At 43.0% G+C, this 17,179-nt stretch overlaps 1 protein-coding gene across 8 annotated transcripts in view; it reads left to right on the top strand.

The window, feature by feature from the left end:
* akap13 (A-kinase anchoring protein 13) overlaps positions 1 to 17,179 on the top strand; it is a 140,113-nt gene that overhangs the window by 33,552 nt on the left and 89,382 nt on the right. For all 8 annotated transcript variants that reach the window (XM_073813285.1, XM_073813286.1, XM_073813284.1 and 5 more), the window contains exons 2-3: positions 506 to 549; positions 13,499 to 13,652. In XM_073813285.1, coding sequence (XP_073669386.1) covers positions 517 to 549; positions 13,499 to 13,652 — 187 coding nt within the window. In that variant the 5' untranslated portion in view covers positions 506 to 516. The remainder of the gene's footprint in view (positions 1 to 505; positions 550 to 13,498; positions 13,653 to 17,179) is intronic.

The raw sequence follows: 17,179 nt of genomic DNA, 5'->3' as shown, positions 1-17,179 counted from the left end.
ATAATAAAAGCGCCATCAGGTCTCGGGTAATTTAAAATGAATGTATTTTTGCTTAACGGACCCCAGAAGACCTGCGGGTATGCATCAAGCCCTTTTTCACCACCTCGTCTGTTTGCCAAGAGTGCTTGCGACATCGTGTGACTGGTGGTAGATAATTATCATTGAGCCAGACCTGTCAATCAATTTTGATTGCACATTTTACAAGGGCAAATAAGTGGAGCAGCGTGCCAAATTGGTGCGTGCGGGGCTGCAGACTGCACACACGTCCGTGCCGTTTACATGCGGGTTTAGTTGGTTAAAACAAAATGCCACTGGGTCAGACTTGGGTCTAATTTTCTTTGGTTTGTCTCAGGTTGGCTCTTTCTTTAATGCAAAAAAATATTTATGCATATACATTTCTTTGGACCCGAGAAGACCTTTAGTTCTAACCTGCTAAAGAAATGATTGAATATGTAGTGTTGTAAAAATTTAACTTTGCTAACATGTTTTTCTTTCTTTTCCACAGTGGTCAGTGCCATGAAACTGAATCCACAGCAAGCTCCGTTGTATGTAAGTATAGAGGGTTTTTCATCTATAATTCATATTTTATTGTTGCAATGTGACATTGCTACGGTAACTGCTGAAACACTGAAGTTGTTTAGCCGTGTACTTGCTGCTCACTGGCATGTATCAGCTTGTTCCGGTCTTTGGTCAGGGGGAAGGGTATGTTTAGATACTAACCTCTTTAATTATTTTGCCTAAAGCATGCAGAACATGTGACCAAAATACAGCACAACATTTTCAGAAAGCCGGTGAGGGGTAAAAAAGTCATACCATAACAAACCGCATCATGTGAACAAATCGGGCTGTGTGGCTTATTCAAGTTGTCACGGTAACGGCAACTTCCTGCCACAGATGTGACTTTGTTGACAGTGCTGATGCATTTAAACACACACATTTAAATGAAGACTTTGTGGGTTTAATAAAAATGCTTTAGGCAGGCCTTAGAGGAAACAATAGTTATATTTTCTCTCTATATCATCATAATGATCTGTAAAAAGTGCCACAGATGCTGCAATGATTCGCCATGTTTGAAGCACACAGCTGTTCCTCATTTTGACCTTGGTGCATTTGGCGTGCGCATAAGTGTGCATGTGGTTACAGCTTCAGTTCTGCGCTGCTGCATGTGTGGTTTTTCCATGTTTAGAAGTTGCACCCTGCAGGTGTCTGGCTTGTTTTAACATTGTACTGTTTCAAATGTCAAAAAAGTCAGACGTTAGCATTTTGTTGTTTAGATGTGCCATTTCATTTAATTGTTTATTCATATGTAAATATATATTTAAAGTTGAGAAATTAGGACAGACGGCAAACTTCCAATGTAAATATCACAGTTATTCATTTTAATTTTAAGGAAGCAGTTTAGTTTGAGGAAGTGGCTTTATCAGATCCTTTTAGAAATTGCACTACCTTTTCTAGAACCTACGGTTGCATTAGTTTTCAGGGCTTTTACTATATATATCCTATTTCCATTATAGTAATAACAGATCACCCATTTTCAAGTCTGATTTTGACTCTGATTGTAAATATGGCTTCACATAATTTTTGCCTTAGCTGTTTTGAAAGTGATTGAATTAGCAGGTGCAGGAACTGGGGGTTACATTTGTGGGTTTTTTAAGAGCTGATATGAATGCTGTTAGTTTGGCCTGTTTGCCAGATGAGACAGACTAATTTGCTCTCCTTAATTATAAACAGAGGAAAGGTGGTTTGGGGTTTCAAATGAAGCAAATAAAGGACCTTATGCCATTAATGAGAGCTTGGTTTTAAACTTTGTCTCTGCACCAATCCTCTAAAATTATTCTGCTAAATTTGAGTTAAACGTAAGCAGCTTGAAAATGTTTGGTGGTCTGCTCTAAAAAAGCTTAGCAAGTGTTAGTGAAACACTGTGAGATCCTAAAATAAAACATAGGACAATGAAACTTTAACCGTCAAAAGTGCCAAAAGTGCGTCCTTAAGATATGTTGCCAGGTCCTCTGCCTTTTGGTAGTTTCTGAACTGGGCTACTTTTAAACAGTTTCTGCAGGTTGTTTTATTTCTGTGGTTTAAAGATGGATTTGGTTCATCAGTTGTTAGTATTTGGGCAGTGAATAGTCATTAAGATGCTTTTGGACTAATTTGTAATGGCCATTGGGCTGGTTTTGTTACGCGGATCTGGCAACCCTGAGAGGAACGACGGAAGCAAAGCACAAGCTGGTTAATAAGTTATAATTTCCTGTAATATAAGTGAGTTTATATTTGTTTAATTGTTATTGGGTTTTTATAAAAATGGTATGAACCACAAACTAAACAACTGTTTTAAAGTTACTGTGCATTCACACCAGACGCGGGTAGTTGGACGCTTGAACATTTGAGTTTCAGGGTTTTTCCACAGAAAATGTGTTAGTTAAGGTGGTAGGGTTGGGTGGGTGGGTGGTGCTGAGGGCGTGGCAATCAAAGGGGCGGGGCGTATGCGTCATGATGAAAATTAAAATATTTTAATAAAATAAATAAATACAATTTTTATTTTTAAAACACTCAAAAATAAAACTTAATTTTGAAGAAACTATGACAAAAATGAACACATACTAGATTATTAATTAATTAAATGTTTTTACCTTTAATGGGATTAGCTGCATGATGAAGTGAAACTAAAGGGTTAATAAACACAAAACTGAAGCAGATGTTGTACAACGTCTGCCGAACAATGATAGATAGCGCAAAAATGGTAAAAACTGATTATTTCCCACTATTAATTACATTATCTTAAAGGAGTGTAACTACTGTAGCATGTAAATAATGCACATAAATAACGTGAGCAAGAGCGCTCAACAATTATATCTAATCAACAGGCACGTGAAACCCTAGCAGGTTGCTCAAACAACAAAATCACCAACTAACTTACTTTAAATTTGCAAGAACTATAGACTAATACAATAACAGGCTGGCTTAAATAACCCCAAAATATAAATCCACTTACACTTCTCACGGACACGCGTTTTATTAACTGGCTATACTCCAGACATGACGGACCACGTCTTATCTCATTTTGGTCGTGTGGTGCGCGTGCACACTCGCGGTGTGAAGCGCGTCTGCGCTATACTCAGAGATGTTTTATCAACTGGCTAGTTACCTCTAGACAGTGAAGTTCCGCACCACGTCTTTCTCATTTTGGCCGTGCGGCGCACGTCCCCGCTTGTGATGTGATGCGCGAGATGGACTTGACGGCCTTTTGTGCAGCTATCTTTTTTTTTGACGACCTAGTTAAGGCGTCAGGGTTTCCAGCCTTAGGCGCCATAACTGAAATATGCTGCGGGAAACCCTGAGTTTACTTGCTTCATTTGCACATGAAAAACCGCATGTGAAATTCTAGTCATTCGAGACATTCACGTGGAAATTCACGTCATGGGAGGGGCTTCTGCGTCTCCACTGGCTTCCTGTAATGACTTCATTACTAGGGCTGAACGATACATTGAATTTTTATCGTCATCGCGATATGAACTCACGCGATGAACACATCGCAACAGACAGCCTTGACGCGATGAATGAAGGGAAAACGGTTAGCGCATGTAATAAACCTATCACGTTTAGTCCTGAAGACATGCCCTGCGTCCCAAACCGCATACTTCCATACTATATAGTAGGCAAAAAGCACTACTTCTCGTACTCTTTGCATACTATATAGTATGCAAGTAGGCATTTTGGGGCGCACGGATGGTTTGCGCGTTCATGCTATTAGGCCAATCAGGGGAACCCCCAAGTCAGCTACGCTCAGATTGATTTGTGAGGTGTCAGTTGCGACACTGTGCCTGTTAGCAAAAACGATGGCGGAAAAAGGAGGGAAGAGTGAGGAAAATGTGTTGTCAGACGAAGACCTTGTGGTGAAAAGGAACAGCACTTCAGCTATATCATGGAATTATTTTGGATTTAGGAGAGGTGACGCCGCAAACACAGGTACTGTGGAAGCGGTGATTCTCATATTGTGTCTATTGTGCGCTCAAGTTCATTATTTCAAATGTATGTGCGCCATCTGGAAGCGCCGCGGTCGCGACTCGCACGCGTTGCGACACGCTCGTTATCCCAAGCTTTTAAAAAACATTTTAACTTTTCAGAATGACACAAGCGCAGCGTGCATATCATGTGACAATAACCTACCTGTCTAGCGTTTTCCACGCATTTTTAGGCGCAACATGTGAATGGCCCCTAAAACATGAAAAAATATAAAATATTTATTGCAACTCACATCGTCATCGCAACATTAAACAATGTCACCGCACATCGCAACTTTTCCTCACATCGTGCAGCCCTATTCATTACTAGAGCAAGCTCCTGATTGGTTAAAATGGCGCGATTATCCGCCAAAGTCCAGATTTTTCAACTCTGGCGTTTCCCGCGGCAGGACGCCTATTTGCGTCTTTGCATTGACTTAACATGTAAATTACTTGCGCTTGCCGCCTCTACCGAGTCTGGTGCGAATGCATAGTAAGGGGGGTTTTGACTACTAAATCTCGTTTTGGACTACAGCCTAGTACTGTGGAAAACAGAAAACAGTGAAAACAGCGGTATACAGATAAATTGTTTGAAAAATACCATGTTCCCTTTCAATACGGTTCACTTCGCATTGCGTCAGTTAGCTGACGCTATGGGGGGAAACTCCTGTTTACTCCGTGACTGAAGCCTATTGGTTAACGTCTGTACAAAGTACAGACCAATGACGTTTGAACCCGCGCGCGGGAGGAACGCGTCCCTATATAAGCGCGGTTCAATCGTCAGCAGCTCATTATTTTCTCCTTCAGCGCGAACCTCTCGCTGCTCCGAAGAAAAGAAGAAGCCTTACCTCGCCGTTGACAAAAGCCCTGCAGCGGAGTCCAGGCCTAGCGTCTTCCCCTGCCGTTTTCCGGCTGAGAACCGAAGATAGCAGAGTCCAGGCCTAGCGTCTTCCCCTGCCGCTTTCCGGCCGAGAACCGAAGATAGCCTTCGCTTGCCGTGGTACGAGCCCTGTGCAGCGGACACGCCTGACGAGGTCTCCCCTGCGGCCGCCCGGTAAGATCAATATTTTTAATATAAAGCTATAAGCTAAAAGAGCAGGCGCTGTTGTAATAGCGTCCAGCACAGCGGCTCGGTGAGCCTCTCTGCTATGAATTTCCTCCGAGCGCGTTACCGGTCTGGCACCTCCCACGCCGGGACCGCGCTTATGCTTTGGTTGTCTTATCCATGTTTCGTGCTCCCCCTGCTGTTCCTCTCTCGCCGGGATGAACACACGGCGAGCCATGAGACTAGATGGATGCATAGACAAGCACACACGGACTAACCCCCCCTGTGTTCTGTCACACCGCAACCGTTCATGCTTACAGAGTCCCTTCGCTCCTCTCAAATTCAGTGGCGAGATCTCTGGCACATATATTAATCCCCCGAGTGCATCGGGTGATACCGTCACGACGCATGGCTGTTCTGTCTGTGTTGCTGCTCCCCTCTGCCGTTCCTCTCTTGTTGAGATGAACAAGCGGGGAACCGTAGACCTGGATAGATGCATACGACAAGCAAACACGGGCGGTCTGCTCCTGTCTCTGTCATAGCACAGCCACTCGTGCTCCACGCTCGCGGAGTCCCTCGCTCCTTTCCCCACAGTGGTGAGGTCTCTTAACGGCTTAGCTAGCACGCGGTATTACGGCTCGCTGCCTCTAAATGCAGCTGTCCAGTGTTCAACGATTACAGAGCTTCATGCCCCTCCCCTCTGGAGCGGCGCGATCTCATTCGTCTGCTCGATAGGGCCGGTTCGCCGCTATTGGAGCACCAAGAACACTCATTATAAGAGAGCTTCATGCCCCTCCCCTCCTGGAGCGGCACGATCTCATTCGTCTGCTCGATAAGGCGGACACGCCTCTATTGGAGCGCTAAAACACTTATTATAGAGCTTTACTGGCCTGAGCCGATCTCACTTCAGATAGCTCATTTTTCGTCTGCCTGGTAATTTCTCTCTGGTTTAGACGGAATCAGAGGCAGAACGAATTTGTTTATAATATACTGAGGCCCGAATACCTCCCTTTATTCAGTCCCGTCCTATATCAGTGCGCTGAATATTGGTACATTCTTATATATATACCCGGTTTTTCTGCCCTTTTAATAAACGGCAAAACCGCGGGCCTCACGGCAGACTTCCTCTCTGCGATGGGTTCAGTCTGACATTAAACCACCTAGACATACTGCTCTGCTCCGTGAGCCGTTCGGTCACCGTCACTACTGAGGCTTGTGCACCTGAACGGCTGAGCTCTGGTCTCCGCAGCACAGCTGCATCAACAGAGAACGAAACTGTCTGGGAGAAAAGGGGTTATGTCGCGCCTCGGCTGGACTGCCCTGTAATGTTTTCTGTGTGCTGTTTATCCAAACATACTGTGTAATACTGTCGGTTATGCGACCTCACTATAGTGGCGAACGGTATTTAATTCCTCTAAAAAGAGTAATTTCCGTGCTTACTATACTGTGTATTGACACCCACGGTTGTACGGTGTCTCTAAACACTTTATCGCCTTACTGACAAGCAATCAGTAATACGCACACATGGTCCGCTGTCCATAATTCTATCGACGCTAGCCGAAAAGACCCCGGTTTGGCCATATACTGTGTATTGACACCCCACGACTGTACGGTGTCTCTAACACCTTTCTGCCAAATTCGCTCGCAGCCCACCTCAGTTTCTCCGCTACGATGCTGATGGCGCAAACGAGCACGGTCTTACGGCTGTTATTCTCTCTTCCTAGAGGAAGGACAGCCTCAGACTTTTGCATGGCTCCAAGCGTTTGAATCGCGCCCTCTCCGGACGGCCACTCAAAGGCTTACAGCCAAGCGGTTTATGACGTTTTTCGGCCATATAGCTGATTTATATTAGCGGATCCGAAGACGCTCACACCTCCGCTCCAATACTCGGAGATATTAAGGGTAATATCAACCTCAAGTGAGCTTGCTACCCGCCACAATAAGTTTCAAAGCTTAAAGCGCGCGCACAGTCAGACGCGCGCGGCATCTCGTTTAAGACGGGCACACGTACCCCTCTAACGAGCCTCAGAGAGCTGAATATCGTGGCATTCTGTTCATAAGTCCACTTCAGTTTGACTAAGCAAAGGTCCCGCCCCGAGCTGACGGCCGGGAAGCTTGCTTAAGTTACACACGGCTGCATGAAGTGCTGTCATTACGAGCTAGCCCAGCATTTGCTGTGGGTTGAACACGCTTTACGACGGCAATCAGCCTTCGGCGCGTGGAACGCCGTTTGTCTCATATAAATCACCTTGTACTGTGAATACGGTACATTATGAGGATGATTTAGCACTGCAGCACTCTCGACCGTGTTATTGTGATAATGCGGTCGGGCAATCTACGGTGGTTTCATTATTTACCGAACCAGACTGAGATCTCGCCCCCTGAACAAGCTGACGAGTCATCTCCTTTATAAACCCATTGCATCGCTTTATAAGCTATGTTCAATCAGAGTGATACGCATCTCATGCTTAAACTACCAATATTAACCCATTACGATGGGCGTGCGGAGATGGCATCCGTGGGACACGACCTACATTACGTGCCTTATGACACATTGACACAAGCTGCTAGGACCCCTTTCACGAGGCGTCCTTATGCAAAGTCTGATCCATTCTGTCTAGTGACATTTGAAAGTAAAAACCCCCCGCGAATCGCCGGGGGAACACTTTTCTCCTCACTACAGAGGCACGGCGGCTCTCTCCCCTACCTATATCTATGTGGCCGTGATAACAGCGAACCACGCTTTTACGACCGACCATTCATTTAATTCACAAGCCTGTCATCTCTCAGATGCGGACGGCGGCGGTAACAGCGAACCATGCTTTTACGGCTGGCCATTCACTTTATTCATAAGCCTGTCATTTCTCAGATGCGGACGGTGCCCGAGGCACAGCGCTCTGGAACTGTCCAAGGTCCTGTATGACACATACGTCTGACGTACATCAGACGATCAGCTGTTTATCTGCGTCACAGATCACTCACTAGAGCACCTGTCAATACAGGCTATTTATGGATCGTTGACGTTATCACCTCCCGTGACAATTATGCTCACTTGTCTTAGAGCATGGGCATGGTCCCAGAGGTTTCTCATTTGACAATTGTGACACGGCCGGCTGGTCCCCGCCGTCCACGTTGTCAGTTTACAGCTTCGACATCCCTGCTTCGCGCACTACTGAGGTTTGTTGCATTAAAGGTGCGCCCATTAGCTCACCTGTATGCACGATATGGGTTTTAATTATATGCGTCCACCGTGCGCTTAGAGAAGCTCACATGTACACGCTATAACATTTTGGTATACAATAAGATGCGCTTGGGAAAGCTCACCTGTATACACAGCTGTGTTATGCTTTGTGACACATACATTGTTGTTCATCTGTGTACGTTCACGGTGCGTTGGGTGCCCACCGTTACGTTCATCAATCATATCTGTACACATTCACGGCGCGTTGTGTGCACTGATTTATCTATACGCATTCACGGTGCACTGAAGAGTTCACCCGTGTGCGCACAATTTATTATCAGAACACATGACGGCGCGCTCGAGAATCTTGCCGGCCTGTGCATTATAACACTCTGATTCATCTATATGCATTCACGATGTATTCAAGTGTTCACCTGTGCCCGTGCAATTTATAGTCAATACACATTTACGGCGCGCTTGGAAAGCTCACCGATCTGTGCACTATAATACTACCTATATGCATCCCGATGCGCTCGAGGGTGCACCGGGGTTCACACTATTGTGGTATCTGTATAATCCCACGCTACGAACCGTTCTGCCGCATATTATAGTCAGATCGGCCGTTCGTGAGCTTCGCAGATCACTCACTACGTATGTCTGTTGCTAACAGTGGTTATTTAGATGGATCGTTGAAACCATCGCACTGGCTCACGCCCCTCTATGAGCTATGTCCTATATAGAGCCCACTCTGTGAGAGTTTGGCTTCTTCATGAACTTGGTCTACAGGGGTATCTATATCTATATTTAATATCTGCTACGCGGCCGGCTGGTCTTCGCCGTCTACGTTGTCAGATTGTACAGCTTAGACGTCCCTGCCCTACGAGCGCAGGTTCTCTCGGCTCAATCATGCACGCTCATGCGTTTTATGTGTACACCACGGTGCGCTCAGCGAGCTCACCAACGTGACTCTGAATTTACTTATCTCGCACAGCCGCGGCGCGTACCTCGCCGTCTTGTGCTATGTTATGTGCCCCCGGTGCGTTTAAAACCCCACCGTGTGCGCGTCAACAATTTATATGGTGCTTACACATTTGCTTTTAAAGCTGTGAATATGCCGGGTATAGGGCCACACGCAGTGTCTCTCCGGTAAGGCACTTCAGTACGTTGTGTATGCACGGCGTGATGGGATTACGTTCCCCCATAGCGTCAGCTAACTGACGCAATGCGAAGTGAACCGTATTGAAAGGGAACGCTTAGGTTACTCACGTAACCCCGGTTCCCTGAAATAACGGGAACGAAGCATTGCGTCTCTTGCCGTGCTACAAACGTCTACGCAGCGAGTGTTATTCGGCTGCGCGCTTCAGTCGAATAATAATGAGCTGCTGACGATTGAACCGCGCTTATATAGGGACGCGTTCCTCCCGCGCGCGGGTTCAAACGTCATTGGTCTGTACTTTGTACAGACGTTAACCAATAGGCTTCAGTCACGGAGTAAACAGGAGTTTCCCCCCATAGCGTCAGCTAACTGACGCAATGCTTCGTTCCCGTTATTTCAGGGAACCGGGGTTACGTGAGTAACCTAAGCGTTTTTTTAACACAACAAAACATGAACACATGTTATATTGTGCACTGTAAACCCAATCAAAGCTTCAAAAACACAAAAGAATGGGACCTTTAAAGGGGACAGAGAATGAAAAACCATTTTTACCTGGCCTACCCGCATTCACAAACATACAAAAAGTGCTAGACATGCTAAACATCTCAGTCTCATAGAAATTCCTCTTTTAGAAATGTCTGCCAGAAAACGGCCTAATCTGAAAAACTGATGCTTATGACATCACAGGCATCTCACTGCCCCTCCACTTTAAAATAATTGGCTACATTTTTTGAGTGGCAGCAAAGTCAGCCAATCAGTAATGAGATTGCAAGTTAAGCCAGTAGGGGGAGCCAAATAGGTGCAAAACCACTTGTTTAAAATCCCCCACCCTAATAGAGCTATCTGAGAGAGGTTTTTAGGAAGCTTCTAAGGCATTACAGACCCAAACAAAAAAATGTGTGTCTACCTGTCACATCACAGAACAAGGATAAATACCCTGTTCAATCATTCTATGTCACCTTTAATTTGCTCTGTGTTTTTGTGAATCGATTTAGGCAAATAAAGACTTTTGCTGGCTTCTGCCTGTTTTTCATCATTGGACATTGTAAACAAATGCTGACGACAAGAAGGATGCAAGTTAACATTCTTGCGACACAAAACAATGGCCTGCCAAGCTATCTGCTCAGTTTTATGTAAACATGGACATTACATCACATTCCCTCTTGGTATCCCTGGGCAAGACATTTTGTATATCGGTGTCACATTTTCATGTCAACTCGGTTTAACATTGGATGTAACTTACATGATTATTTTATGCTAGTCTATGATGGCGTAAATTGTTATTGCCTAGCCCAATTTATTTTTGTTGTAACCTTGTTTTTATTTTTATTTTCACTAATGCCTGAATCTTTGATTTGTTTATGAATCCAAGTGACCGAATAAACATAGAAAGGATCACACAAGAATATGTATCATGGCATCTGAATGCCCTATGGCCTTATAGACGCAGTGATCGTATCCAGGGTGGTCTTCGTTAAATTTGTTTATGCTTTTGCCTTTGGCACCTTTCCTGATTCGGCACCTGCTATCCATATTGGGCTTCCAAAGTCTAAAAGTGTCCCACGACTGGCTTGCTATAAAAATAAAAGATATTTACAACCAGAGGATGTTTTCTAAAGCGCTCACATGGCTTTTAAAAAGTACTGTAGGTCGATCTCCAAAGCTGTGTTTGTGGCACCAACAGTCTTGGATACCCTTGAACATAGCGGTCAGATTCCTACACTTTTCCCATGTCGCTCAGATCAAAGGGGTCACCGCAACTGCTGCTTGTGCAATTTGTTAGTCATACGACCTGCCATAAAAAGCACCACAGCAGCGTGGGAATCGGCCAATAGGAAAAGAGGTTTGGTTGTGCCGAAGCAAAATAAAGATTTCTCCGTACACTCCCTCATTCTTGCTTGCCTGTCATGACGGCATCAGGAATGAGGCATGTGTTAATTGGTTTAAGATGTTTTTAATGCACACCTTCAAGAAGAATGTGTGGTACCATTTTTACAGCCTAAGGGAGTTTTTGACAGTATGAATTTTGCTGTCATGGTTTATCTTTAATTTTTAACGGTGCATTAGGCAATTGCCAATGTCTTGCCAAAGGGTTGTCTCTGGGGTGTTGCATTTTCAAAATCTTTGCAGCATCTTTCATTTTTTCACAATCTTTGCAGCATACATCTTTTTATCTTTGTACACCCGTAGTGCTTTTAGCTACTGTAAACCGTGCTATCTCTAGCCAAAACATTTGCGTGATGCATGCGCTGTGTCAGGTGTCAAGGATTACTTAAGGTCAACGAAACAAAACTTTCCCTCTATATATTGAAATATCAGTCTTGCAGAATCATCTTCCAACCATAGTGGCTAAAGTATCCCGGCGTTTCTCTTACGATGTGCATTCAGCTGCAACCGCTGTGGCTGTGACCATCGTCAGCCAAAAAAAGCAGCTGACTGGCATTTGGCAAGGGTGGCGTGCGGCCCCTGTGGCCCGGCCAATGAAAACAGCCCCCGCTGTGATGTCACGCTCGGAATGACCTATGCGTCTTTGTGGCGTAGCATAGAAGCTAGGTAAATACAGTGTGGGAATGCTAGTTTACTACTTTTGGTTTTAGAAAGTGTAAACAGTCATTCTGCTCAGACGGCTCTGTCAAACTTTTGCATTTTTTTAAAGCTTCTGTCTTTATCTCTCTCTCTCTCTCTCTCACTGTGTGTGTGTGTGTGTGTGTGTGTGTGTGTGTGTGTGTGTGTGTGTGTGTGTGTGTGTGTGTGTGTGTGTGTGTGTGTGTGTGTGTGTGTGTGTGTGTGTGTGTGTGTGTGTGTGTGTGTGTGGCTCTGTTGTTCACATACATCCTATAAATAAGTGAGGTAATGTAAGACAGAAGGAAGACTTTCTTCTTGGCGATTTGCTGCTGGTATCAAATGTCAGGTTGGAAGTGTTAAAGGGACACTCCACTTTTTTTTAAATATGCTAATTTTTCAGCTCCCCTTGATTTAAATATTTGAGTTTTACCGTTTTGGAATCCATTCATCTGATTTCCGCATCTGGCGGTATCACTTTTAGCATAGCTTAGCACAATCCATTGAATATGATTAGACCATTAGCATCGTGCTAAAAAAATAACCGAAGTGTTTCAATATTTTTCCTATTTAAAACTTGACTCTTCTGTAGTTACATTGTGTACTATTACGTAGTTCCCGAAAATAGTCCCCGGCTATTGAAAATTACTAAGGGGACTTACTTATTTTGGGGCAGTGCGTAATATCATTTCGCCACCTGCGGCCATGTTACAGCAGTAAAGTCCTTGATTATTACACCAAAATGAGAGTATAGTTCCTAGCCATATCTGCTTAGAAAATCGCAACTTTAAATTTTCTGTCAGTCTTAGTACACAATGTAACAACAGAAGAGTCAAGTTTTAAATAGGAAAAATATCTAAACTCTTTTGTTATTTTTTTAGCGTGATGCTAATGGTCTAATCAGATTCAATGGATTATGCTAAGCTATGCTAAAAGTGGTACCGCCAAACCCGGAGATTGGCTAAAAATCTAATGTTTAACTCTAGGGCAGCTAGAAAATGAGCATATTTTCAAAAAAAGTGGAGTGTCCGTTTAAGCTTGTGCTGTATTTTCACAGGAACTTGTTTGCATTTAAAACATGGCTTTATTTATAATAAATCTGAGTATTTTAAACAAGTTTTTTCCTATATGAGAATTGTCTCACACGAGATTAGCTTTTACCATAGTACACCTGTAATTATAAGGGTGGAAAACTACTAATAACTGTTTATTCCAGTGTTCGTTTATGTATGGCTGCTGTTTTGTCCCGCTCCCTTTGTAGTTAAACACAAGTGCTTTTAATGGACAGGTGCTGATACCTCACGTGTGTGTCATGCCACATGGTGATCCTCTAATGATTATGTATAACACTGATGACCTGTGATTGTGTAATTTTCTCTACCCATGAGGATTAAACACCATTACAGCACTGCTTTAAGTTGTTCAAACGAGCACTTACTGTAATTTTCTGTCCTCAATTGCCCCCCATCGTAGCTCCAAAAACAAGAAGTTTAAGCAAGTGTACTTCCATTAAATGCTATGTATAATCTGTTCTCTTTCAATCTCATGTTTAGGGTGAGTGTCTGTTGACGGTCCAGCTCGGTGAGGAAGAGTGTGTCGAAGATGAAGAGGATGTAGAGTTTTATCTTCTGTTTGCTGGCACCACCCAGAGACACGTTTCCAGCACTCAGAAAATCAGCCATGTCACGCTGCAAGCTGTGTGTCCAGGTCAGTGGTCCGGTCACACAGTCACAAAGCAAGACATTTTTAACCATAAACTCTCTAAAGTTAAGAAATTCATCAGTGTCTGTTAATTGTTAGCTGCTTTCCAGTAACCAGTGCTTATTACGTGCATAGATTGACTAATTTACATTCCAGTCATGCCAGACCCAGTCCACGTGTACCTTGGCACGTCGTTCTTGGCCAGTTATTCATCCACAAAATTGTTTCATTTACCACAGGTCAGCCTCTGTTCGACTGGGCTCTGGGTCTTGGTCAGCAAACTGGATGTGTGTTAGTGTATAGCTCTTAATAAACACATTAAGGGAAACCTGGCATGGACAAACTATTTGTAATCACTATTACCATAGCTCATACTTCAGGGTAATCTTCGGTTCCCAAAATACTTTTGGCATACCTGCAAACTAGTCGCTTTTCGGCGAAAATCGCCGTTTTGAATTGAAAAAGGTCATCCACGTGAATCATGTAGATCCGAAGAGTTTTTGTTTTTTTTTGGGGGGGGGGGGGTCTAAACTTCCCATAAACGGGAGTTTCAAAAACCTACTGCGGTCTGTTTCACAAAAACAATAAAAGCTCTTTGGTCATCACGTGAGGTCATCACAGTGTGGTTAAGGTTAGGATAGCCGATTGGTCAATGGATGGGAGCTGAACAAATGGGGTTACGTGAAGGGCGGGTCTTTGCGTTGCCAGCAGCTTCTATTAAAAGGCCTTGGCTGCATCAGCTTTCCCGCGGATTAAACTTTTCACGCTACCGCTACTGACACTGACGTTTGTTTTGAGGTTAGTTTTGAGGCACTTTGAGGCACTTTTGCTTGTCCGATTGCTGCAGGTTTTTGAAAATATAAGCCATTCTTGCTGCTCATAAAGGGTTTAAACATTGACATGCGCTCTTTTATATGTCAATGGCATTAATTAGGCATCGTTTAAAGGTGGAAATCTTACTGTTCAGATGCATACTAGTTCAAGATAATTTGCGATTTATAGATTTCACATCTGAAAGAAAGGGGTAACGTTAAGCGCGTTTTCTGTGCGTGCGTTTGTTCTGTGAATCACACGCAGAGGTGTAAAGTACTTAAGTAAATGTACTTTGTTACTGTACTTAAGGTTTTTTTTTGGCTACTTTGTACTTTGTACTGAGTATCAAAAATATAAGCAACTTTTACTCTCTACTCAATTACATTTTTGATTGGGTATTTGTACTCTTTACTCCACTACATTTGAAATGACACTTAACGTTACTCGCTACATTGTTTATTCGTCAAATAAAAACGAGACGAAAGTGTCAGAGGGTGAAGATGGATAGAATCTGTGGTCGCGAGGTACGCACAAACACACAACTGAGGGACTTCATCTGGCGCCACGCAGGGCAATCCTATGATATCAAAATACTGCGAGAGCGAATCAAATACATATGGAGAAGTCTGGTCTCGCGGTACTTTGATGTCAAACGCTGAATGGCTTGCGTTGAGCCACCGTAGCGGGACATCTGCGTGCTGCGTATGCCATAAACTGTAGAGAAAAGTTCGCGTCTGGTCTGAGAGAAGAGATAAAGCGCAAACATATGGATGCATATCACATTTGCTTCTGTCAAGGGACCCTTTGTTAAACATGTGATGCTGCAATCAAAACAAAAGTGATGAGCGATTGCAGGAGGGCCATCCCGCACCTCAAAGGCAAGCACAAATGTTTACTCTGATGCTACTTTATCAGCTAACCTGAGCTGGTTGATATAACTTACTTTATAAGCCAAAATAAACCAGCGATGTCCTGTACTGATTGCCTGAGTAACTTAAGTACATTATAAGATTGATAATAAGTGTACAATTTCACTGTCCTCACATTAAATCAAGTATGCTGTAATGTATTTACTGTAAAGAGGGATGCATGACTGAAGAAATGTAGTGCACTTAATGTGAGATAGTGGTGTTACGTCTACTACATGTGTTTTCAATTAATCTTTCAAATGAACAACTTCACGTTTTTAATATGCAAATTTCTGTTACTGTATATTAACTGTAACAACCTACTGGACTCTATACTGGAATTTTTGATATATTTAGATTATAACTTTTTTAGGATTGGCCTAAATGTAAGAATATTTGGTAACACTTTACAATAAGGTTGATTAGTTAACATTAGTTAATGTATTAACTAACTTGAACAAACCACGAGCAATACATTTGTTACAGTATTTATTCATCTTTGTTAATGTTACTTAATACAAATTTAAGCTTTAATTGTTTGTTCATGTTAGTTCAGAGTGCATTAACTAATGTTAACAAGATTTTAATAAAGTATTAGTAATTGTTGAAATTAACATTAACAAAGATTAATAAATGCTGTATTAATGCAGTTCATTATTAGTTCATGTTAACTAATGTAGCTAACTAATGTTAACTAATGAACCTTATTGTAAACTGTTACCATATTTATATAACAATAGTAAGGGGGGGGGGGGGTGCGGGCGCGTATACAATGTGTCACCTTTTTCAGCCCTTCTGAGTTTGCAGGTATGTTTTGGCCTATAGACATTAATTATAAATTGTGACCCAGTCTGTAAAAACCAAGCTACCTGTACCTTTGCTATCTCCAATATTGACTAAGTAAGGCCTGGATTTTTACAATTTAGTGACTAAAGGTCTTATTTATATAAACAGTGATCTTGTCGAGTAATACCCAAAAACACAATAGCCCTCCCATCTGTCATTTATTAAGGATTAGTAGTCAAATAATGAATCCATTTCACCCATGGCACCCAAACAGAGAGGCGCAGTAGATGTAGTGTTATGAAATCCTTTGCAGACTTTTGGCACCAGTTTTGTAATCACTACTTCAGCCGAGCACTTAAAGGCTTTTCAGCGTTGCATTAGGGAGCATATGAAGAATGGTCTACTATCAGGTGCACCGCCGTTGGTCTGCCAGGGTACAAATTTATCCTCGTCTGTCTCTGCTGGAGGTCCACACTTTTGTTTAATTCCAAACATTTGGTTGTTAAGATGTCCATGTCTGCAAAAAAATGATGCAATCGCTTTGAACCCAGATGGACGCCCTGCTGAGATGTTTTGGTCAAACAAATGTGGCATAGATGTGTGGGTCTTCAGTGCACATTTGTTATTTGTGCTCTTGCAATGTGTTGTAACATTGACAAGTCATGACTGTAGTGAAACAAGACAGACCGCCTGGCGGCTCTTATAGTGGAGTTTTAATTGTTTATGATGGTCACTTTTATAGTACGTAACCTCTATGTCCCGCAGTTTTCTTCTTAGTCATGGAAATAAATGGTGTTAATGTTAAACTTTTAATGGTAATTACATCCGTCTCCACTGAACAATCAGTTTCAGTGAGATCTGTGAATCTGTGGCTGCCAAAGTTTATGACGCATCTCATTTGTTGTTTTAGTGTAAAGCTGTTTCCAAGCCCTCCCTGTTTTAATATAAACTAAACTGTCACATGTAATCCAGGGTCGGTTACTTAAATTTAAAGCTGCAATCCTAGTTAAAAACCAGGATAACTAT

Source organism: Paramisgurnus dabryanus, chromosome 23 (genome assembly GCF_030506205.2).
Source record: "Paramisgurnus dabryanus chromosome 23, PD_genome_1.1, whole genome shotgun sequence".
Taxonomy (NCBI): Eukaryota; Metazoa; Chordata; class Actinopteri; order Cypriniformes; family Cobitidae; genus Paramisgurnus; species Paramisgurnus dabryanus.
The sequence above is the reverse complement of the archived record's forward strand: the minus strand, read 5'-3'. Positions and strand labels throughout refer to the sequence as shown.